Consider the following 24,974-nt stretch of genomic DNA (forward strand, 5'->3'; position numbering starts at 1 on the left):
ACCAACACCCCAAAGCAAGGCTGCTTCATGGATTCGGGGGGCTTTCGGAGAGCAGGTGCCGGGGCGGGGGATGTCGGGGCTAGGGAAGCAGCCTTTTTTACACCTCCTGTGACAGCAACATCTGCCTAACGCCGAGCCGAGCCGAGCCGAGCCGAGCCGAGCCGAGCCGAGCCGAGCCGAGCCGAGCCGAGCCGAGCCGAGCCGAGCCGAGCCGAGCCGAGCCGAGCCGCCACGCCGCGCCCCCACCTGCAGCCGCGCCTGCGCCATACTCCCTCTCCCACGCCCCTCCCCGTCCACCTCAGACCCGCCCACTGAAGACCCCACCCACTTCAGAGTCGCGCCCCATTCCCCTCCACCCCCCCGCGCCTGCGCAGTGCGGGTGTCGCCGCTTTCCCGCCTTCCGTGGAGGCGGCCGGCTGTGGGTGAGGTGCGGCGGTTGGGGGTCGCGGTGACGGTGCGGGGTTAAACCGGCAGCGCCAAGTACACGCTACGAGGCGGGGGTTGGTGGGTGAGCGGGAGCCCTGAGGTGGGCGCGTCGGGCGGCAGCAGGGCCCTGACGTGAGGAGAGGGCCCTGCGGGGAAGGGGCCTCCCGGTGGGCCCAGCCTCCCCCGCCTTCTCCCGCCCCTCCCCGGCAGAGGTCGGTGCCGAGACCTGGCGGCGTGGGGCAGGCCCGTGGGGACAGCGACAGGGACAGGGACGAGAGGGGGTTCCGCGGGTCCTGGAGGTGGGCGGTGCGCCCCGTCACTGCGCGGTTCCGGGCTGCGCTGGAAATGTCAGGACGCTTAACTGGGTTTTGCTTCTCAGTTAAAGGATGAAAGGTAGTAAGGAGCCGTTTTTTGTGAAATTCATAAAGTCTACTGGGAACTCGGAGTATTTTTTCAAAGCGCTTGAGGTAAGTAGGTTTGATCACCTTTCTCAGTGAGTTTGGTGAATTATTTAAATTGAATGATTTCTGTGGCTGACTTACATGTAGCTTGTACATATACATCTGGAAATAAAGCTATTCCTGCAATAAAGATGTTTAAGGAAGTTTGTTGAATACGAACAATTTCATTGAAGAAGTTACTTCTGGAACAAGATATAGTTATAATTTCAAAATCTATTGACATTTAGTGAAGTGATGTGTAGGTTGGAAGGTCTGGATGGTGATCACTCATCTAAGCAGTAAGCAACCTTAGGAAAGACACTGTGGATTGTTTTTCACCCTGAGAAGCTAGTGGGAGCTAAAGGCATTGTGTGGCAGCATCAGGTCCTGAAAGTTTGTGGGATGAATGAGTATTGTGGAGTCTTGGGGGAATGAGGGAGACATCCATGATGTATTTTACCCCTTCTGCCAATATGCCCTTGCATGTTAGCTTTGTTGTGAGCTGTTTCAAGCAGATCTATTATGTATAATACATCTGTAGTTTCCAGAGGATTGGCTAACTGTGATTTGTTAGTTAAATAAATGTTGTTACATGCATATATATGTGTTTCCCTGCAGTCTATAAAAGAATTTCAGTCAGAAGAGCATCTCCAGATCCTTGAAGAAGAAACAGCACTCAATATAAAAGAAAATGATAAATCACTTTACATTTGTGATCCCTTTAGAGGTGTTGTTTTTGAACATCTCAGAAAGGTATGCTACTCATCAGCTTAGTTCTAGCTGTATTCTTTCTTTTCTAGAAGCATTCATGTCCATAGTCATGGTCTGTATGTTCTCTCTTTTTGCACTGAATGTAGTAGTTGGAAGTATTCATGGTAAAATCTTTAAAACTTCACTGAATCCTGTGTTTAGGGAAGAAGATGACTAACAAAGCATAATTACATGGAAAAATAAATAGTATGATCGGTTCCAATTCTGCTGGAGTTGCAGGCTGGCTCTCACACTTTTTAACTTCCCAAGTAACATGATTTTGTTTTACCTACAAGGAATTGTCCAGCAGACAAAGACAGGCTAGGTGGAATTCTCTGTCATGTTACCTATAGCAGCTGCTGTTTTTACTGAGGCCAGAAAACCTACAAGGATTGTACTGAAAATCCGCAGCTGAAAGTAAAAACAAAACTGTCAAATACCAGGAGATTCTAGAGGAGGAGCAGGACAGACCAAGGGCCCTGCCTTCCTTAGGATTTGGGGACAAGGAAAGCCTGCCTTATACTAGTGTACCTTCTACTAATTGTATTCTTTTTTTTTTTTTTTCCTGTCATTTTATTGCAGCTTGGTTGTAGAATTGTTGGACCACAGGTAGTCCTGTACTGCATGCAGTCCCAACGATGTGTCCCAAGAGCTGAGTGTCCTGTGTACAATATGACCATGGCCGATGTAACGGTGTCCTGTACCAGCCTTGAAAAAGATGTTAGGGTAATACATTGTACATAATGAATTGTTTAGCTGAATATTGTTGACATTTACGTTAGATGGCTCATTACGAAGGCAACAGTCGTACTATGTACAAGTCTAACTCTGCCTGTGACTAGATATTTCTAGTCTTTCTATAGTTTGTGGACTTATGTGAGTTTATGTAGAGAGTCGTGTGAAAAAGGAGTCTTATATGTATACTTAGTTCCTACATAGAGGTTTATATACTATCTATGCATGCACATGTATATATTATATAAGCACATACATATATAATAATAAAATATTTCAGTTGTATTAATGTGGGAGTGAATGTATGTTATAGGAATTTTTATTAATTTATTAGATGTATTGCTTAGCTTGCTAGTTTGTTTGCAGCTATAGTGCTACAGACAACGTGCTCTGTTTCTGGTTACTCAGAACAACATGGTAAAGATTTAATATCCAGTCAGCTATGCTTTAAGTAGTTTATCTTAGAAGTTTAATTTTTATTTATTCTGATATCTCTTTGTAATTTATACTACCTAAAATGTCAACCATCCATAAAATTTTACTCATACAGTATGATTGTACTGTTTTTATTAAAGGTACGTATTATGTTCAGCCTATAAATAGAAATAGTATTGAAGTTACATTTAATTTTTTTTAATATCCATTTTGTATTTTTGAACAGTTTTTAGGAGAAACCGTGGACAGTTGAAATCCATGATTTTGTTTTTAAGATGAACATGAGTGTAATGTAGGTTCTTTCGTTTTCTTGATAATTTTCTATAATTCTTTTTCCCCACCCAGGAAGAAGTTCATAAATATGTGCAAATGATGGGTGGACGTGTATACAGAGACCTCAATGTGTCTGTAACTCATCTTATAGCTGGAGAAGTTGGCAGCAAGAAATACTTAGTAGCTGCTTCTCTGAAAAAACCTATTTTGCTTCCCTCTTGGGTTAAGGCATTGTGGGATAAGTCTCAGCAAAGGTATAAAACACCAAAACAAAACGATTTTGTTTTGGGGGCTGGTAAATCTTATGGTGATACAGACTGCTTTCTTTTTCTGATTGATTTTACTTGGAAGAAAATAAATACTGTATTTCTTTTTCATGCTTTCATTCCTTTAGCATAATGAGATACACTGATGTTAACATGGAAGATTACGCTTGTCCTGTGTTCCTTGGCTGTACAATTTGTGTAACTGGTTTAAGTAGTTCAGACAGGAAGGAAGTCCAGCGCCTCACTGCTGAACACGGTGGTCAATATACAGGCCAGCTCAAGATGAATGAATGTACTCACCTCATAGTCCAGGAGCCAAAAGGTAGATCCTACAGAGTAAATATTACTTTAACATCTTGAGTTGAAGTAGTTTAAATACACATAAGAGTTCCAGCTGTCTCTGTGTCTGTTTCACTGTTGCTCTTACTACTTCTGTTTAGGGTATGCATCACCATTGATAGGAAGAGTAACATAGGGCACCCTTATTTTGCTCTAAAGAGATTGAAAGAGGGAAAAAAACAGAGGCCCAGATGCTATTTAAGGGAAGAAAAATGGAGGATCCTAAAGGGGGTGGAAGAGTAAAGAAAAAACTAATTTTTTTGGGAAAGCTGGATAGGACTTAATTTATATGCTGATTGAAATTGGATTGTGGACTAATGTTTTAACTGATCTGTTCTTTGTGCCTTCTGAACTCCCTGCTAAGGTAAAATAAAAGCTCACTTTCTTTCTTCTTGGGAAGATGAAAGAATTGTAGTTTTATTGTGAGAAAAATGGGAATGGTTTTGTTTTGTTTTGTTTTTCCCCCCATTTCCCTCCCTTTCCTTATGCAGAAATATTTTGGGACTTTTTTAGCTTTTTTGTCCCCCCCCGTGCTTGAAAATTTTAAAGGTTGTTGTTGTTTTTTTTTTCCTTTAGTGCCATGTCATACCATACCAATGAGATTTTTTCCTATAACTTTATTTAGAGAATAAATAAGCAGCTTATCAGAAGAGTCCATGATTACACGATTTTCACGTTGAAGTCAGTTATTTGAATTTTCAAATTTTCTTAATGTCCAGCCATCTTTCAGTGATCACTGTTTGAAATGTTAACCGTTGAGTGACCTGTGATTTTTATTTTATTTGCCTTTGAAAGGTCAGAAGTATGTATGTGCCAAAAAATGGAATGTGCACTGTGTGTCTGTGCAGTGGTTTTCTGACAGCATTGAGAAAGGCTTCTGTCAGGATGAGGCAATGTATAAAGTAGAAGCTGGATCAAAACCGAGTAATACGCCCAGTACGTCAACACCTACGAATCATGCCAGCAAGCCCAATAGTAAGTAAGACCTTTTAAAAAATGTTAGAGTAGGAAATATTTGTAGTAAGGAGAAAAAACTGTTTAAAATCAGTAGGGTGCTGCTTGCTTTAGCAATGCTCGTTTGACAGTTTGAGTTCTGATTCTGCTTATTCTTAGAACACAACAGATGACTTTTATGCACATTCAATATTCCAATGTGTAGACTTAAAATATGTGAATAATTTTTTAAAAAGTAAACTTGAATTAGACATATGATTATCTGTCTAAGAATCAGTGGTATATAACTCTAAGACCTAAAAAAGCATGACTGTTCATACATTTGTGATTTAAAACAAGTGTCTGTTATGAATTTAAACTTACAGCAGTTTTAAGGAGAAAACAAATGATGATTTTTTTTTCTATTTTTTTCTTCATATATTTGGTTTTACTTATTTCATGCTATTAATAGAAGGAAAGTCAAAAGTGTTTTGTAAACAAACATGGTAGTGTGAAAGACACAGCCAGCTTTAAATATGTCTTTCCAAACAACTGTTACTGGCTGCTACTCAGGAAATGACTGAACAGGAGCACTGGGAATTCAAGTTTGGTATTTAATCGAGACTATTGGCTAGTATTTTTGATTCTTCAGACTTCTAGCACAAAACAAACCATATATGGCAGTTTTCTTTTTTGTTTAGTGAAGCAATAGAGAGAGATGAGCCAAAATTTATGCATCTTTTTAAATTTTAATTTAAAGATCATACTCTTTCGGATGTCAGCCACATTTCCAATATCAACGTGAGTGGTGTTAGTGAAACCATGTGTTGTTCTGCTATGAGCAGCAGACTGGATCCTCCTCCTGATGAGCTGGAAAACTTGGATTTAAGTTCTTTTCAAGCCCCTGAAGATTTGTTAGATGGGTGTCGGGTATGTTTAACAACACATACTTCAAAATGTTCAGTCTTAACCCCATAGAAGCAACTGGGTTGAAGCACTGGCTAAATTGTTGCTTCCGTGGTCAGTAGGAAATGCCATGTTTATTTTGTGTCTACATGCTGTAGCTTGCATATGTGTCTACATGAGTATGTATATAATTGTATTAAATACGTAATATGAATATAAAATAATATCTTTATAGACAAATATACTTAAACACTTTAGTGAATGGGTTCTAGAACTGGTGTGTGATTTTGGGTGGGGTGGTTTGGTTTTTTTGGTTGTACGACTTTGGCTGCGTCTTCATTCCAATAGTAAATATGCAAGTTCTACTAGATTAATTTGCAGAGGTAAATTAATCCAATTTTGGATGCTTAACTTTTTGCTGCTTCTCAGAAGTTGCAACACTAGTTTCTGTGTTCTACAGCAGTCAAAACAAATTATACCAAAATATCATACTTTATTTTTTCTTCTTTTTTTTCTTTCTTTAAAGCCTTTTTTGTTGCTCTGTTCTCTTTGTAGATCTATCTGTGTGGATTCAGTGGCAGGAAGCTGGACAAGATGAGAAGGCTTATTAATTATGGTGGTGGTGTTCGATTTAATCAACTTAATGAAGATGTTACCCATGTCATTTTGGGGGAAAATAATGATGAGCTGAAACACTTTTTGGACAAGACAGCTCACAGGTTATGATAACTATATTGCTTAAGGTCTCCTTCTACTCACTTTCTTTCTCCCACCACCTTGTAAAAAGGAAAACATGTATAGATTTAAAAATCCTAAATAGTTCCTGACTTAAATGAGAAGACTTGCGATTAGTATTAGTAAGTACATCCTTGTGTGCTCCTGAATACTGTAGTTCTTTGGGCAGCCATGAGTCACCTCAGTGAACAGGAAAACAAGTATTCTTATTGGTAAAAAGAAGTGTTAATATGTATTTTTTCATATATTGAGGGGGAAGGATTTGGCAATCCAGTAGTGACAGATATAATTTACATTATAGAAAATAAGTGTGAAATCCTCTGTTCTCAGACTACAAGAATTTACAAACTCAATATTTTTTTTTTTAAGTGCCTAAAGCTTGCCTAGTATTGGAGTTAAAAACTTCAAGTGTGTGTGTGTATACTATTATTTGCAGAGCGGGAAAGAAGAATCACAGTTCTGAAACCTGCTGTAACTTGTTTGTATAACACTTTATTTTATAGGCCTCATATAGTGACAGCAAAATGGTTGCTGGAGTCATTTGGTAAAGGTTATCTACATCCAGTGGAGCAATATATCCCTCTAAACTACCAGCTGTTAGAGAACCCAATTTTTGAGCAACCTGGAATGAAGTCAATTCTTCCCAAAAATAACAATCTCTTGAAGAAAGAAGCTGTGAATGTTATAAAGCACCAGAAAGCTGCTGAAGATGACTTCCTCTCTCAGTATGTAAATAATGATTCTACATTAGGTACGTTCTATCATAGAAGGTTTAACTGCTCATAATTAGTGTTTGAGTTTTGCAGCATTTGCTTATTAAAAAGCTAGCCACGTCTAGCATGTTAACTTCTGTATTGTGTTTTGGAAATTAAATTTAAACAGGCCTATATAGAACAGTTTTTATCTAAAACCTGACTGAAAACAGCAGAATAACTGTGATTTCTTCATGCAACTATTTTGAGTTGTCTTTGATGTTCCTATCAAGCAATTACTATGGTTGGTTGTGGGTTTCTTTTTTTTTCCTTACAGATGAAGTTGAAAAACTGACATCCAGATCCTTCAATGATGTTACTCAGTTGACTGCTCAAGGAGAGAATCAATCTTCTGTCTGTAATGGTTCTTTGGGAGAGTCTTCTGCACTGGCTGAACAAGGCTTGTTTGTCAGAAAGAGATTTATCCTTCTGGGTTTTGGTGAAGAGGACGAGTCGTGCATTGCAGATATTGTAAAGGAGAATGCTGGGAAAATTGTGCCACTGCAAAGCAGAATGATTGCAGACTATGCTGTGGTGCCTCTTTTGGGGTGCACGGTGAAGCTGACTGTTGGTGATGTTGTCACAAATACGTGGCTGGTAAGGGTGTTACAATTTCAGTTCTGCAAGTAAACAGGTACCTGTATTAGAAGTATGTCTTGTCAGAATGCAGAGTTACTGGGGGCTTAAATATAGGTAAGATACTGAGAGGTCGGCCTCATTTCGTTTGAAATGTTCTAAATGAAACCATGCTTTAAAGCCTCTGCATCTGTAAGGTATCTTATCTATTTCATTTCATTTTCTAGAGGCTTGTTAAAGAGGGCTTTGTTGTCGTGTCTCAAAAGGTTCTTATGAGAGAATCTGACAGCATTCTCTATAAATAATTAATTGCAGAAGGAGCTAGTTGACTAATAATGATTTTATTTGATATCTTTGTGCTTGCTCTTTCTTGTTTCCTGCTTTTTAACTTTTGACAGAAGAGCAAGTCAGCTTTATAGCTCAAAGTAAAAAATTATTAACCATATTTGCCAAAAGTAGGCACAAGACTAACTGCTGTTAGTATTTTTCATGACTAGGTGACTTTCTGTGAAGTAAATTTATACAGACCTTCAGATCATGCCTTGAACTACTTTTGAAGGAAGCTCCAGGGTTGTAAGAGTAGTAACTGAAAAGTTCCGAATAATGCTTCAGTGTGTCAAACCTGAGAAAATTAAAATTATCTAGAAAATAATTTATCTGATTCAACAGGAAATTATTTGTCTCAGATGTAATGATGGAAGCCAGATTGTCAGCTTTGTTGCTATGTGGCTTGATTTGCATTTTTGTCTCTTTTACCTTCTTCAAGATAACATGTGTGGAACAGCAGCTCCTTTTAGATCCCCAGTCTAATCCACTTTTCACACCAGTCCCAGTAATGGAAGGAGTTACCCCTCTGGAAGATTGTGTTCTTTCTTTTAGCCAGTTCACTGGTGCAGAGAGAGACTCCCTGGTTTATCTGGCAGAACTTCTAGGAGCCAGGTATGTCTCCTGTCACCATTTCTTCATGTTCTTAGCCAGTGTGATGAAATCCATTATGTATTTCATTTCTTGTTTTACAGGAGTAACAATTTTTAGAATTAAATTTCTTTTGGATTCTATTCATTTACAAAGCCTAGTGCTGAAGCAATGAGAAGTTATTATATAGTACTTTTTAATTTGTTCTACTTTAGAGAAATTCAGTCAGTATTCACACAGCCTAATTACTACCAGAGTGCACTCAATCTCATACTTCCCAGTGACTGAGTCTCAGTAACTTTTTGCTCTGCTCTAGAACAGAGCAAAACAGGTCACTTTTTCAAATGTCAAACCCTCTGAGTTGCACTTTGGTTGTCCAGGACCAGATCATTGTTCCTTTTCTTCAGTACTGTCTGGTTCAACGTCATAACCAGTGGTAGTCCACCATTTCTTAGGAGCTAAGATGGTGAATTACTTGCTCCTAATTCATCAGGATCCTTGAAAAACATTAAGAAAAACACGTTTAGTCATGAAGTAGCAAAACTGTATAGCTTACAGTATCATTTGATGTGATTTGTAGTCTGTTTGTACTAAATTCTTTTCCAGTAAGTTCTCAGTCCTGCTGTCTTCTTGGGAGATTGGGTCCTTGATGATAAGAGAAAAACTGTAATATAAAAAACAAATATTGTTCATTTGGAAATGATGCTTGTTGGCTTCAGAAAGGAATCCAGCCTGTCCAATTAATCTTGCAGAAGAATGTTAGGCCCAGTGTATGGCTTGGAAATGGCATAGGTGAGGACTTCTGGTGTATGAGAAATGTTATGGTTTCAATACTGATAGAGGCAAAACATTAGTGTTTAATTTTTTTTTTATTTTTTTTTTTTTGGTAGGTGTAGGTTAGGCTGTAAAGTGGATGGCCCTAGATAATTTGACTGTTTCTCTTGAATGCATTTTATAGTAGTATAAATATGCCTTAATTTTGTTTATGACTGAATGAATGTTTTATTAATGTAACTTTAGAGTCCAAGAATTCTTTGTACGGAAAGCTAATGCGAAAAAGGGAATGCTTGCCAGTACCCATCTTGTGGTGAGAGAACCAGACGGTTCCAAGTATGAAGCTGCAAAGAAGTGGAATTTGCCAGCAGTCACTGTAGCTTGGCTTTTGCAGTCCGCGAGGACAGGAAAGAAGGCGGATGAAAGCAAATTCTTCGTTGAAAATGCAGGGGCTGAAGGTTGGTTATTAGCAACTCCGGGAGTACAGTTCTGTCATTATACTGTTTGTTCACGATAAAGAAGGCAGGCATGGAAGAGTGTTTTTTTCCTAACACCTTTGAAGTATTAGAGCTAAAGGATATTTTTCCAAGTATTTTTCCCATATATTTTTTTCTTGCTGTTGAGTCATGATTATAGAAATAATACAGTGTGTTTGCTGCAAGTCTCTTGGAACTGGTGGAGTTTCGTGGAGTCTCATGGTTATCAGTCAGCTTTGTCCTTTTTGACATGTATGCTGCTCTGTAGATTGCATGGGAATTGATGATAGATCCACCTTAGAACTTCCTACTTTTTAGTCTGCAATGACATGATGCCCCTCTGTTAAGGCCTTCATGCCTACTTCATCTTCTGATGTTTTCTGCTCCTTTTCCACTTATTTCACACCTTTTATTTGGCAATATTTCTTTTATATTAAGGTGCAGACAACAGTGATTTGATACTGAATGTTAGCAGATTTGTTTTACCAGTGCCCTTGTGAACTAATTATATGGGTCACTAAGTCAGAGGACAACAGGTGTGTTGGCACAGGCACATCTTATCTGTATAGTACATTTTTAAGGAAAAAAAGCGGGGGTGGGGAGAAATGAGCAGTAAAATGTAAAAGCAGTTCTTACCTTTTGAGCTATAAAGATGATGAGTTATGCTTGTATAGAAACATTTACAATGGACAAGCTTTAAGGGCTTATTCCTGGCTAAATCTTGGTCATACTAATCCAAAGACATAAGGGACTGGAAGTTTTCATAGTAACCTAAAGAAGTGTGATTCAGAGTCATGAATACAAAAGAAAATTTAGGTTGCATGGGAAGTAAGGAGCCAGGGAAGAGGAGTTGTCTTTAATGTTGAAAGGGAAGGATTTGTTGTTCTTGGGTGTGTATTTTCATAGTTTTTTGTACGACATGAGCTATACAGGCATGTGTGGAACTGCAAATAGTGTGAGTGGACCAGGAGTTACTTGCTCTTTTTCAGATGCTTAGGGTCAAGTTCAGTACCAGTGTAATTCAGACTAAGTACTTAACTGGAAGAGACACTTAAGATGCTGGCTTTTAAAATATAATTGCCAGTTCAGAGCATTTATTGGAGGGGGGAATTTTTTTTTTTGTCAGAAAAAAAGGTCAGATACAATTTTATTTAAACAACTGAAAGTTTGTGTGAGAACTGTGTTCAAAAGAAAAATCAGATAGCTTGCTTATGTTTTCTTTGTTTCTTTTAAAGAGAAGGAGAGTTCCATTACTCAGCTTAGCAAGACACCAGCAGCTGTTAAATCTCCTGATACAGACCAACCTACTTATCTCCTTGAAGCTGGGAAGAAAACAGCTGTGACCCCTCTCGATATCAACAGGTTCCAGAGTAAAGCTTTCCAAGCTGTAATCTCTCACCATATTGGGAATACAACCCCTGTTGCACAAGGGGGACTGCTACAGAAAGAACCGTCTTTACATCTTGATACGCCATCAAAATTTCTTTCCAAAGACAAGTTATTCAAGCCTTCTTTTGATGTAAAGGTAATCATCTTTGCAATTTTTTTAGTCTGTAGAGCCAGTAGGGTTAAAGCTGTGGATAAACTTAGAAGCAGCGCGGAAACCTGTGCTAATGCATTTTCATGCTGTTAACATACAGATTTTCCATTTTGAATAAAACCAGCAAAACTGTCTCAGTTTATTTATAGATATTTCTAGTCGATGACCAGTGGACTTATGTTTGTTGACTAGTAGATGCTATAATGTCCCTAAGAAAGCTCCTTTGTGCTTATTGCATTATATGCTCATGTGTCCTACCTCTCATGCAGCATACAATCTGTTCTTTACATCTAAAGACCGAGAAATGTAACAAGAAAGCTTATAATTACTCCGTATATTTTGAAACAAGCATTTGCTTGCTTTATGGTGAAACACTACTTTAATAACATGTTTTAATGTAATAGGTTTATTGCAATTACAAAACCGTTATTGCAAATTGAAGAATGCGTTGAGGTTTTGAGTCCATAGTCTTATTCTGAAGGCCACCAAAGGCTAGAAAAACTACTAGTCTTAAAACAGAACGAAGAAACTCCTGAAACTCAGGAAGTATCTCTGCTAGAATAGCTCTTGAATGAGTTAAGTGTGCTTTGGAAGGCTTCAGGTTTGTTTTTCATTTTTGAGGCCTTAACCGAAGGAAGAATACAGTGAATTCCTGCCAAGTTGTTAGGTGTTTTGGGGGTTGTTTGTGGGTTGGCTGGGGTTTTATTGTTCAGTTGATTGCTGGTTGTTGTGGTTTGGTTGGTTGTTTTTTTTTTTTTAAACCCCTCTGCCCACAATAAAACAAAACATACATTGCAAACCCAGAAAAATCCAACATTCTCTTTAGTTGGTTCTGCTTCATGAAGGGAAGGTTCCAGGGTGACTTGATATTAGCTATCCAGTACTTAAAAGGGGCCTACAGGAAAGATGGGGAGGGACTCTTTGTCGGGGAGTATAATGATATGACAAGGTGTAATGGTTTTAAACTGAAAGAGGGTAGATTTATATTAGATATAAGGAAGAAATTCTTTACCATGTGGTTGGTGAGGCACTGGACCAGGTTGCCAAGAGAAGCTGCCCCATCCCTGGAAGTGTTCAGGACCAGGTCAAATGAGGCCTTGAGTGACCTGGTCTAGTGGAAGGTGTCCCTGCCCATGGCAGCGGGGCTAGAACTAGTTGATCTTTAAGGTCCCTTCCAACACAAACCATTCTGTGAGTGAGTGAACCTGTAATTCAACTGGTACTCCTTGAAATCTAATCGTTCACCATTCTGATAATTTTCAAAAGCAGCATATTCTAGACCAAAATTCATCTTGGTATTTTAAAGGTGCAGATAGAATCCCATACTCATACGCAGGTCTGGGAGGGGAGATATTAGTAAATTAAAGTAATTGGTTGGGGTTAGGTATACGTGAGTTTGGCCACTGGCTTTTCCATTCAGGGCAGTTTTCATTGATGGCAGTGAAAAGAGAGATTGATAATCCATCTTCCTCTTGTTTTGCTTATGCAGACTCTAAAATTGGGATCGTCTTTACTACATTTATGCAATGGTGCTACAGTTGATAGCTGCTATTGTAGTAAACCATCCTGGTTTAGGAGTATGGAATCTTACTATGGACTGTATTTGTAAAACTTGCCTTTGAGTACGAATTTCATAATGCATTCATGAAAGTTAGTCATTTGATTCTTTTTTATTTTTTGGTAGGATGCTCTGGCAGCTTTGGAAACTCCAAGAGGTGCTGATCAAAGAACCAGGAAACTGAGCACGCCTCTCTCTGAAGTAATCGGCAGAAACTTGAAACTGGCACTGGCAAACAGCACAAGGCACACAGTAGCTCTTACTGCCAGCCCTCAGTTGACCACTGCACAGCCAGAAGCGGTAGGATACCCTAATTTTGAGTTTCTGGAGTTCAGGCTTAATTAAGAAAAAACTTTATCTTTTGTGATTTAAGTCACAAAGGAGTTTGTGAATTGTGCTTTGTGATCTGTTTGACTAGAAATCTTTATGATTACGCATTCTTTGTGATGGTTAGAGGAAGGTAAGATAAGAGTTTCCTCCTGGAAGGCAAAGAATTTTAAAACCTTTCTCTACTGTCTGTACTGCTATTTTGAATATTAAGCAGTTGCTAAGTGACTTTATAGAACTGGGATGAGAGGATTTCATCATGCTGAAGAATTTCCCAGGCTCCAGATGAGCAGGATTAAATATTTTGTCATCGGCTAAAGTTAGTTCTGTTTTAATTAAATGTTTCTTCTTTTTCTGTCTTTCTCTGTAGCATGCTGCTCTTCTGCTTACTAGGAGGCACAAGATGTGATCTGTTGCTTACTCCTTATAAAGATGCATTACATTATCCTTTCTTGTAGTCATCTTACCCCTTCATTCTGATCTACCCTAGTGAGAGAAAACAGAAGAAGGTGTAGGAGGAGAGGGAGCATTTATGTGTTGCTTGCCATATTAGTTCACTATTTACTCTAGATGGGGTGCAAGAAAGGTAATGGCCTTCAGCAAGGGAAGGCTTTTGCTTCTTATTTCATAGCTCCTTATTCTTACTTTTTTCACTCCAGTATGGTGAAATACTTCTGTGGCGTCAGGTTTTATAATTCCCTAATTTCAGTGTTCAGAAAGTGCTTGCTATATGATGGGAGGAGCAGAATATGTTCCAGGGAGACTGGCTAAGACCGAATCTTTTCTCTTTGAGTTCCTAGTGCATGGAATGATGATAGTGCTGGGTTTTGAACAGAAAATGTAGTGCAGAAAACGTAGAGAAAATGTGTTTATCTTAGTTTTGTTGTTATTGTGTACTTTATTATATGCTACACTGAATATTGAAGTATTTTTGTTATTGATACAGGAACCTTCCAAACATGACTGTCCTGTTTTTATCCCTGCTGTTTGAACAGGAAGAAGAGCCCAAGCCTCTGGCCGGTGTTGTTATATACATTAGCAAAAAACTTAGTAAGAAGCAAAGTGAACTGAATGCAGTAGCAGCTTCTCTTGGGGCAGACTACAGGTATCAACTGATACAAACAGCTTCTAAGCTTCTGCTCTGATGTGACTTAAAAATATGATTCTTTGCATTATAATATGCTTTATCTGTGTGACCTTTTGCTATAGCTAAACATTAGATTTCACCATCTTAAACAATTTATATTGCAAAATAAGGCCATCTTTCCCCACCACAGCTCCAATCTCTGTGTTCTTGATAAGTCTGTCTTTGAAAGACTCTTTGTCTTGAAGTCTTCCTGGATTGCAGAAACTTTTTTTTTCCCTCTTTTGAAGAAAACTATGAAACATGTTTAACTTTGGGGTAGTTTAAAATTTGCTATGTATTTTAGATTTTGAATCTGATCTGAATTGGTGTGTGTTTCTCCCTGGCTGAAAACTAATTACTTTACTGATTGTAAGCATGGCTAAGTTATTGTACTTAGAAGAGCTTAGGGAAAATAGGTTTTCACAAAGAGTAACTACAAACTAATGTCTGTGATTTAAGACAGACTTCTGCTCCCACTAAATCTGATTTATATGTTTAGTTACAGACTTCCATAAAATAAGTGTTACTATTCACGGTGTGCATGAGGAAGTTGCCCCTATGTTTAGTAGTAGCTTAGAAATGCTGAAGATACTTGTGTTAGATAGCAAATACTAGTTTTTATCGGTTTGAATGTTAAGATCAGCATTTTGTTTATTGTGAGCTTCCAGGATAAGTATTTCACTTGCAGCTCAGTATGTCAACAAAAGAAAAAGCTCTTTCATCCTGGGTCACAAGTTCTTTTCAGAAACTGATTTGAAACTCCACTTACTTAAATAAAAACAAAACTAAAAAACTAAAGCAAAACCCCTTCTCTTCCATATGTTTATCAGATGTAGTTTTGTTTACTTCAGGAATGCTTTCAGAGACATTGAAGTTGTTCTGTCCTGAAAGTATATGCTGTCTTTTTTTTTGATGAAGCAAGCAGGCTCATTGCTTATTTAGGCATAACAGAATAGGCAAAACAGTACTTTAACAGGAACAAGGTATAGGATGATTTCTGAAATTATATCTTCAAGTCGTATTTAATTTTCTTTTCTAGATGGTGCTTTGATGAGACAGTAACACACTTCATCTACAAGGGAGGACAAAATGACAACAATAAGGAGTATAAATCTGTTAAAGAACGGGGTATACATATTGTTTCAGAACACTGGCTTTTAGAGGTATGGAGCTTGCTTTGTTCAATTATTAAAAGTGAAGTGGAGGTTTAAAACCAGTTGTATGGCAGTGGTTTTTTTGTTTGTGTTTATGCTGAACATGTGCAGGAACTGATGCTTTGTATCCTGCTTGGAATTTATAAACTGAGTGATCAGTTTTCCCTGACATACTTGTACCTTGTTCTCTGTGAGGAAAAAATAAATTCTCTTCCATTGAACATTTCTGCTACGTGTTTCTCAGAATGAGAGCCACATTTTTCTCTTGTGTAAAGTACTTATTTCCATGACGTTTTTATTGTACTTTTCCTGTATTCAGATGTGATATTTCTTTTTTTAAATCTCGATCAGTTTCTCATCTTTCTTTCTGTTAACTGATGCTATTACAGAGTGCCCAAGAATATAAACGGCTTCCTGAATCTCTCTTTCCTCACACTTACAATCCCAAAATGAGCCTGGACATCAGTGCAGTGCAAGATGTCAGACTTTCCTCCTCCAGTAAACTTCCATCAACTGGAAAACCAGCAGAGGAAAATGAGGTATAATGTGTGATATGAATTCATGTTCTATGAAGTTATTTGGATTCAGTAAACTTAATTGTTGCATTAACACATTAATAAAAAACATTTATGCTTATTCAGCGATGCCCTGAATCAGGTTTAGCTAGTAGCTGATAGTAGCTAATGCAAATCTTCCTTAAGGTTTTTCTGCATTTGTTATATTCCTCTTCTGGGGCAATGGAGGGAAACACAGGCATTTCAGGATTAGAAGTGCTTTCCAAATTTGAAATTACGTACGTCCAGTTTTTGCCTTGTCTTGTAGGTAATAAGATCCAAAGTGTGAACTTGCCTTATCAGACATTTAGGCTGTGGAACAGGTGTTGTCACTGATGCTGCTGTTCACTTTTACTGTTGTTGCAGTAGCGAAAGATTAAGTTTACTCTAAGGCAAGATTAGCAATCTCCAGAATTTATGCAAGTGTTGAACATCGGTAAAAACCAAAAAAATGTTGATGTTTGAGAATTCTACATGTCTTCATTGGTTTTAGATTATTCCAGTGGACGAAGATGATGATGAAGATGATGTAACTACTGACCAAATAAAGGAAACAGTCACTACAGGGGATGAACAAATTGTAACTAGTGAATCCAAAGGAGGTAAATGTAAATCACTGTTTTCAAAATAGTTCTGGAACATCGAACTATCACAATAAGCCTTTTATGGTTTCAGGTGCTGAATGTTAAGATCTGGAAGCTTTAAGTACCGTATTTATAAACTGATCAAGTACAGGAGCCCTTACTGTTGCTGGATGAGACGAAAGGGATTTGCTCTCTATTTTAAAGACTTTGACAGCCCATGGGAAAATCATGACCATCCACTGCAAATTATATAATTGCTATTTCTTTATTTTTAAAACACTAAAGTTCATCTTTAAAACACTGACTTGTCATGTTAGTGTATACCTTTTTTATTATGTAAAAAAAGTTATTATGGGAGAATTGTATATATAAGTTAGATCATATGAGTAAATTCAGAAGTGAGTTAAATGGAGATTTCTCCTTGTGTCTAGGAATAGGTGGCTCAGGGCATACTTAGTTTTCCTAGTTATTTTTTCACAGATATCCTTTCTTCTCCTTAATGTATTGTCTTTGTCCCAATGCAGGGGTGGTGGCAGGGGGAGGGGGACAGTTGACAGGAATTTCAGTTACTTTTCACTTGTTACAGTATAATGGTCTTGATCTTATGAGTGTTGTTCCTTCTCTGAAGTTTTAACCCAAGCACTAGAGATGAGGGAGAACTTCCAAAGGCAGCTGCAGGAGATCATGTCTGCCACATCACTAGTGAAACCACAAGGGCAAAGAGGATCCCTATCAAGGAACAGTTTTGATGGTTCTCCAGCCACTCCCGATAGCACACGGTCTGTGCGAAATGGCCGCAGTAGGGCCTTGGAAGCTCTAAGGTATTGATTTGTCTTTCAAAGTATCTTATTTTGTCCTCCCTGTGCATGCTTAGACATTCATTGAAACATAAATAGGTGTCCAGGGCTTTCAGATGTATTGTCTTTCTCTACTGATGTACTTAAGTTGCTTTTCTTGCAATTTGGAATTGTTAACTGGACATGATAGATAAAGTCGGAATGTTATCTTAATCCATAGTGGGCATTTTTATTAAAAAAAAAATCACAGAATAGTATGATTGCTTTTTAGTTTTGAATTGAATTATGCCAACTGATTTCTTTCTCTTCAGATTAGTTACTGTTCTTACAGATTTTGAAAAAAGCGATGCTGCAGTATGTCAGTACATAGGTCATATACAAGTAGTAGGTATTCCTGCAAAGTGCCTCTGTCAATGTGTCTCTTCTTTCTCTTTTCCTTAAACAGAGAATAGGATTTGAACTCTAACAATCCTGAGCTACAAAGTAATGGAGACATTGCAAAATCATTCCTTTAGCTTTGTGTTTATTTGCAAATTAATAGCTTCAGTAAGGAGTAGATTATACTGATTTTGGAATAATTTATCGATACAACACATAATAAAAATGTCTCCTACCGATATTTTGGTTGCCTTTTTTCAGCCATGGTGGCACTTAGGTTCACAAAGCCAGGCTGCTGGAGATGCTTTTATACTGCAATTTTCCCCTTTCCCAGACATGCTTTCTAATAATGAGGTCAGTTGCACACTACAGTTGATGTAATCATAAACACATTGCCTTCTAGTATGGTAGTCTTCTGTAAAACAAATGAATATTTTAAGGTATGTGTGGTTTTTTTCCTTAGGCAATCCCGTCAGGCACTCGCAGATATAAACACAGAGCCATCCCAGAGTGAGCAGATCATCTGGGACGATCCTACTGCGAGAGAGGAGCGAGCAAGACTTGTCAGCAACTTTCAATGGCCTAATAGTCCTTCCCAGTACACTGAGCAAGGTCAGAGTAATGCCAATAAGAACATGGATGAGTCTGCCTTCAAAGGATCTTTAGCTGATGCAGAGATTGCTGGTATAGGTAAAATCAGAAATACAATATCTTCGTTCTTTGCTACAGCATCCATTTGATCTTTGGGACTTTTAACATACAGTAGTGTTTAAATTCTACTTAAAAAAAAAACAAGTTAGGATTGTTGGCATTTATTGAACATCAAAATACTATTTTACATCTTTGAGCTCCATTATGTGTTGCTGTGTTTTAAAGAGCAGCTTTTCTATCCATTTGCAATTTGTGGTCAAACAGCAAGGCAGTGCCTGTCTAAAAATAATCTGCATCAACTTCAGGAAGTCTTCCAAAATTTTTTGGAACCACAGCTGGTTTCTAGGTAACAGTTCCGGTGGGTATGGTGAAATTCAAATGGGAATACCAGTAGCAAAATCTTTTTAATTTTAGTGGAAATATTCATAGGTGGAGAATGGCAATATAGGAAGAAGATAACCCATGAGCTCCAAAAACGTGTCAGAGCTGCCAAAGGACGTGCTTAGATCAGGATTCAGTGCAGATACTGTATTAATCTTCCCTGTACTTTTTGAAGTATTTAGTTTACTGCAAGGACTAAGGAAGGAACATATTTATGTTTTTCATCTGTTTTTGCATTCTTCCCATTCCTGCATTCTGAGATAGCAGAAACCTTAATTTCTCTCTCCCTGCTGCCTCCCACCTGCCCTCAACTTCTTCACTCCATCTACTTACAGAGTTTCTGCTTGCGGCAACAGCCTTCCTGAAAACTGACCCTGTCTAGAGGAGGTTGAAGAAAATGAGCTAAATGCATCCAAATGATTTTTAGTTCGACCAAATCAGTGCATTTTAGCCAAAGAAATTAAGCTATTTTAGGGTTTTGGGTCTTTTTTTCAAAGCAAGGCATCCAGCAACCTGAGTCTGCAATATTGTAATTGGTGGTTTGTAGTATAAGGAAATCATCTTTATAAAAGACAATGGTGAAATGTAACTGTACATATTTTAATGTTTCAGCAGCTGTTGTGTTTCATCCTTTTAGGATAGCTACTTTTATTTTTTACTATATCCATAATTAATTTCAGCCAAAAAGAAGTCATGCAACAACGCTTTCCTTTCACAGCTGTTCCTGAGGCTGGGGATGAAGATGTGATTGAAGGTCTAAAGAATCCTGTATGTAGAGATCTTGAAACTCCAATTAAAGATCACTTGATCCCCACTCCGCAAGCCCCCAGCATTGCTTTCCCACTGGCTAACCCTCCTGTGGCACCACAGCCCATAGAAAAGGTTTGTCACATGAAGAAATACTTATGATGATTTGTGTTCTTAGAGATGTAGTGACACTTCAAGAAGTTTTGAAACTGACAGTAAATATAAAATAGGTGACTATCTGCATTTAAAATCTTGAAGTGCAGTTCTTTTTCTCTTTCTCCCTTTCTTCGAGATTTTGAACAAATAATGTTTGATCAAATAAAGCAAGCTTGTTTGTTCAGAGAAAGCTTTTTGTGCTCTTAGTTCCTGCTGGAACACTGAAGTAGGCTATGGAGTGGAGAGTTACTATGTGTATTACTTGCAACTCCTCCATCTATGTTAGGATGATGGAAAAAAGATAAGGCCTTTGTTTCCTTGGTAGTATCTGGAATTTATGTTTAGGTACAAATGGAAAACTATTTTTCTGCCAAAAATCTGGTTTAAAATTCTACTATTTAATAATGAACATGGAAGGAGCTAGGAAAATTATCTTAGTCTTTTGCCCGCAGTGTATCACTTGATGCTCAAACTTTCAGCAGCTACATGTCTTCAGAGGCTTAATGTGTCATGTTAGTAAATAAGCTGTGGTGGAAATGCGTGACGTTATATGAAGTCAAAATGAATGAGGCAGTGTGATAGATGAATGATGATTTCTTCATGTGTTCAACTTGGCATTCAGTGGATATGAATGAAGGATTAGTTTTCATGACAGATTGGTTCAGTTGTGCCCTGAAGAAAGGGGGAACCAAGAGGATGTTAAGCAGGAGCCTCATGTTGATTTGATAAGATCCAAGTTTTTTGTCAAGTGATTGACAAGTTTGGTTCTGCTTTTCCTGGCTAAAAGAAAACTTAATATAAAAATAACCCAGAATGTTTGGCAGAGAAGTAACTGTCAACTTGATCTTTGTCTTATTTTCAAAATCTGTTACTGTATTTCCAGGCTGCTATAGAAGATGAGAAGGCTGATGTAGAACCAGAAAAACAACGTAAATTTCAGCTGTCTTCTCTTAATCCTCAAGAAAGATTTGATTACTGCCATCTGATTGAGGAATTAGGTAACAGATACTTGTGAAATTCAGAGAATAGTATATGTCTGTATGTGTCTGGTAAGCTGTGGTTCATTGGGGAAAAGAAAGGGCTTCTGTTCATGACTCATCAGATTTGAGGTCTCAAATTTATGGCTTTCTGTGCTCATGAGCATTTCTTTGAATGTATTATTATTATTATGTGAGCCATCAGCTTTGCCATAAAACAGCAATGGTTTTGTCTTCTGGCAGTTTTCTTTCAGCTGTCTCCACAAGAGCCTCATTCTTTACTCTTGGGAGTGCCCAGGATCTGCTGTCCTCTGGTGTGTCTCTAATTCCCATCTGTGCTATAGTGGCACTTTATTTTTATCAGAGCCACTTTCTCTGGCTGCTTCTTCTTCCTTGCCAGCTTCTGCCCCATCACTTCAATGATAATGCTTTCCATGTAAATTTGAGTTAATTATATTTTTAGCTGAATTCAAATAATTCTCACTTTGAGTTGTTCCTTTCTGTGGTAAAGCATGACCCTCAAATAAATTGAATCAAATTCATTCCTCAATTCAAGGTGGAATAGTACTTGAGAAACAGTGCTTTGATCCAAGTTGCACACACATTGTTGTGGGACATCCTCTTCGAAATGAGAAATTCTTGGCTTCAATGGCAGCTGGGAAGTGGGTGCTTCATCGTTCCTACCTGGAAGCGTGTAGAGGAGCTGGCTGCTTTGTTCAGGTAAGTGACCTTATTATTGAAAAATGTATATGTTGTACCTTTCCATGTTTCTTTTTATTTTGCGTTACTAGGAAAGGACTTAACCTCTCAAAACCAATTATCAGTTTAGGGAGCCTGAGCATTAGGAGTCCTAAAGGATCCGAAGTCTCAGAAATTTTGTGTAAGCTTTTCTCTGAAAACTACTCCTGAACTAAAGTCCTGGTTTAGGATAAATGAAATACCTACGCTTTTTATAATTGTTTCTGAAAACTGAAGCTCAAATAGCTTTTGGTCAGTCCTGTCTGGTACCAGCTCTATTTATGTGGATCTTGTTACACTTGGTATTAAATCTAGATCTTTTCAATAAATGAACACATAATAGTTTTAAATAATCCAACTCTTTAACCATGTACATAAACATTTTTGAACACTGTCTTCTAACACCTCACCTCCCTAACTGTTATTTCACACTTCTCCTGGGACTAGCAGTTCTTTTACATTGACCAGGCATTAAAATAATGCCTGTAGACTGGTTCATATTTTTATGTATGAAAACCAGCTTTCAGTGTTTTGGAAGACTCTGCAGAGATGTGGAGTTGATGATGTCCAAAGTGGGTTGCTTTCCCCTGCTGTTGAGTTCCATTGTAGGTAACTGCCAGAGGAATCTGGTTCTGTACATGACCTGATGTCACAGAAAAAATGCGTTGATTTAGATATATATGTGCAATTGAGAGCTGTATCTCTGATTTTGCCTAGAGCTGTTTTGACCAGATGAAATCAATATATAAAGCTAGAATGAGTTGGGATTTGTTCTGGCTTGGGTTATTTTTGTTTGGGGTTTTTCTTTTGGTGTGGTTATTTGAAATGTATTTTTCTGCTGGTAAAGTTAACAGGACTGTTTTGTAATTCAATCTTATGGTTTATCTAGGAAGAAGATTACGAGTGGGGAAGTAATTCCATACTTAATGTTTTGCCTGGAATCAATGTAAACCAGAAGAAACTAGCACTTGCAGCCATGAGGTGGAGGAAAAAAATACATAAAGGGAGGCAAGAAACTGGTGTTGTTGAGGTATGGGATTGTTGAGGTATTTACTCATGCGCTCTAAGTTGTACAGTGTGGGTGGACGGGATGACAGGGATTATCACCAAGAAATTCAGAAACTTCAGTGGCAGGGAAAGGTAATCTGCCTTCTTATGAACAAAATGGCTTGGCTGGATATATTCTAGTTCAGTAATTTTGTTTTTAAAAAACTTTCAGTGCTGGTATATTAAAAGTCTTAATCTCATCCTGAACCGTTGTTCATGTTTTGCGAAGCTGGAATGTGGCTACTTATGTTTGTAAATGTCTCTCAGCCACAAAGGTGGGAACTGACCTAACTCAGCTTTACCAGGAAACCACAACTGGTACGTGGAATAATAGGAATCCTGTGCTGTGCCGTGTAGGTGAATGCAGCTCTCTGGACAGCATTTTTATGGCTCTAGCAGCGAGCATACTGTTGTGCTTGAAACGAAGCCCAAGTTCTATATCTTTCCAAAAGCACCTCCTGTGATTTTTACAGTGCAAATTCTATTGTCTTTCAGTGAGATTTTTGAAAGTGGGACTCGGGCTCCCCAAAGCCTTTTAACCCCTCTCTCAAATCAGACATTCCAGTTGAGTATTCTTTGAAAGGCAGAAATGCTGCTGATGTTGCGGTCACATCAGGATAAATCTTGACTTGTGTGTATTTTACAATAACCTTTTTTTAGATGACTGCTTGTGAGGAATCCTCTGTGCCTCCTGCCTAAGAGTGAGTGCTTGTAGGAGGCAACATATTAGCCCTAGGTGCTGTTACTGTAACTGAGTAGATAATGTAGCATGGAGTGGCAGGGAAATGTTTCCAAGTAACTCTTTTTCTTCAGTTGTTTTTCTGTAAATGATTGTCTGGTGTTCTGGAAAATATACTCATTGTCAATGGGTCTTTTCATAGATCCGTTTGCCCATCTTGCAATACAGGTGAAAGGGCTTGGTGGGAAGCTGCCTGACTGTCTGGCATTGGCTCAACAATTGCATGTTCTATGGGGTTTTTTCAACTATTTATACTTAAAGACGAAACTAGGTGATAGCAAATCTTTATCTGATGGATATTCCCAAAGGGGCAAATTATATATCTGTTAAGTTAGTAACTAACTTGTTAATACTAACATACTTTTGACTAAATTGAGTTTTTTATCTAGGGAGCTTTCAGTGGCTGGAAAGTGATCCTCAACGTTGACCAAACCAAGGAAGCAGGATTCAGACGCCTTCTTCAATCAGGAGGAGCAAAAGTATGTAGGGTTTTTTTTTTGGGGGGGAAAAAAAAAAATATATATATATATATATACACACACGGTTCTATTTATTTTTGTTCTTTCTGCTTAACTCTGTGCTGGGCATTTTCCATGTGAGCAAAAGGTCTTAACTAACACACTTGCTTACACAGGATAGCTGAGACATGGTCTAATGGTGGGAGGAGGAAGCTATATTATCTTCATTTCTTCATTTTGTATGTGGTCAAGCAGGGCAGCTTGTCTGAGGCACAGAAGTCAGTTAGTGCTGGTAGGAACTGAGGACAGAATTTCTGTGCCCTGCTCTGACAAGAAGGATCACCCTTCTTGAAAGTTTTGTGATGATACACAATGCAGCTGTAAATGGTATTTTATTTCCCATTGGTTTGCTAGTTAATTTAATGAGTGAAAGTAGAGGTCATGAACTGCATTCATCTTGAGGAAGAAACACAAAAATAAACTCATTTTTGTCTGTTGTTGTTTTAATCTGTAGGTGTTTGCTGGTCATTCCATATCTCTCTTCAAAGAAGCGACTCACCTCTTTGCTGACTTCAGTAAGCTGAAGCCGGACGACAGCAGGGTTAACGTAGCAGAGGCAGCAGCCCAAGGAGTGAACTGCCTGAAACCGGAGTACATCGCTGACTACCTCATCCAGGTGAGGGGCTCTCAGGGTGCTCCTCACCCACCCCACACGGGAATGGGGAGGTCCATTGCATCCAGCAACCTCAGACATGTAAATCCTGGAGAAGGGACTGCTGCTCTACTGATTGTGTGCCTCCTTTGCCAGGAGTTGTGGCCACAGGTGCCTATGTTGAGTATTTCTATCTGTCATCTCAAACTTTAACTGCTGTAACAGGACTTGTTCCAGTGCTGGCAGTGGGATCTGTTGAAGAGTAGGGAGCTTGCAAAATGTATTTATAACATAGGCTTACGTTAATTTTGTTATTTTAGATTTATAACATTTTAAATTTTAGAAAACTAATGAGCTGTTTGATTCTTCTTAGAAGCTTCTTGAACTAAACAAAGACTTGAGCTAAACCACTTTTTGTTTTTTTCTTCTTCGATTGAAGGATCCACCTCCCCCAATGGAGTCTTACTGCCTGCCGGAAGCGGAATCTTACCTTCAGAATAACACAGAACTTGAAACTGGATTATCCCAGAAAAGAAAAGCAGTGGGAGAAACGAGCAGAGTCAAGCGATCCAGAATACACTGACCAAATTCCGTGCTTTTAATTTGTACATTTTAAAATACGTATTTATATTTTTTCATTCTCGCCACAAAAATTAAAAGCTTTGAGTTTCACTTCTAG

General features: G+C 38.4%; 1 protein-coding gene across 2 annotated transcripts; it reads left to right on the plus strand.

Annotated features, from left to right (window-relative positions):
- The first annotated feature begins 373 nt into the window (after positions 1-373).
- On the plus strand, positions 374-24,967 carry TOPBP1 (DNA topoisomerase II binding protein 1). 2 transcript variants are annotated; one of them, XM_082044763.1, is made up of 28 exons: positions 374-422; positions 806-893; positions 1,485-1,619; positions 2,199-2,342; positions 3,132-3,313; positions 3,454-3,647; positions 4,460-4,639; positions 5,358-5,527; positions 6,059-6,222; positions 6,742-6,989; positions 7,268-7,587; positions 8,333-8,505; positions 9,502-9,713; positions 10,967-11,256; positions 12,956-13,129; positions 14,152-14,261; positions 15,322-15,445; positions 15,826-15,975; positions 16,484-16,592; positions 17,203-17,395; positions 18,213-18,439; positions 19,500-19,663; positions 20,568-20,682; positions 21,218-21,381; positions 22,289-22,429; positions 23,575-23,664; positions 24,158-24,319; positions 24,735-24,967. In XM_082044763.1, exons 2-28 carry the CDS (start codon positions 813-815, stop codon positions 24,876-24,878), a joined length of 4,560 nt encoding a protein of 1,519 aa, XP_081900889.1. In that variant the 5' UTR covers positions 374-422; positions 806-812; the 3' UTR covers positions 24,879-24,967. The 2 variants fall into 2 exon arrangements, with proteins under 2 accessions (XP_081900889.1, XP_081900890.1); XM_082044764.1 differs by having other exon boundaries at positions 18,213-18,361.
- The last annotated feature ends 7 nt before the right edge of the window (positions 24,968-24,974 follow it).

The sequence above is a fragment of the Streptopelia decaocto genome (genome assembly GCF_964273445.1).
Source record: "Streptopelia decaocto genome assembly, chromosome: 2".
Classification (NCBI taxonomy): domain Eukaryota; kingdom Metazoa; phylum Chordata; class Aves; order Columbiformes; family Columbidae; genus Streptopelia; species Streptopelia decaocto.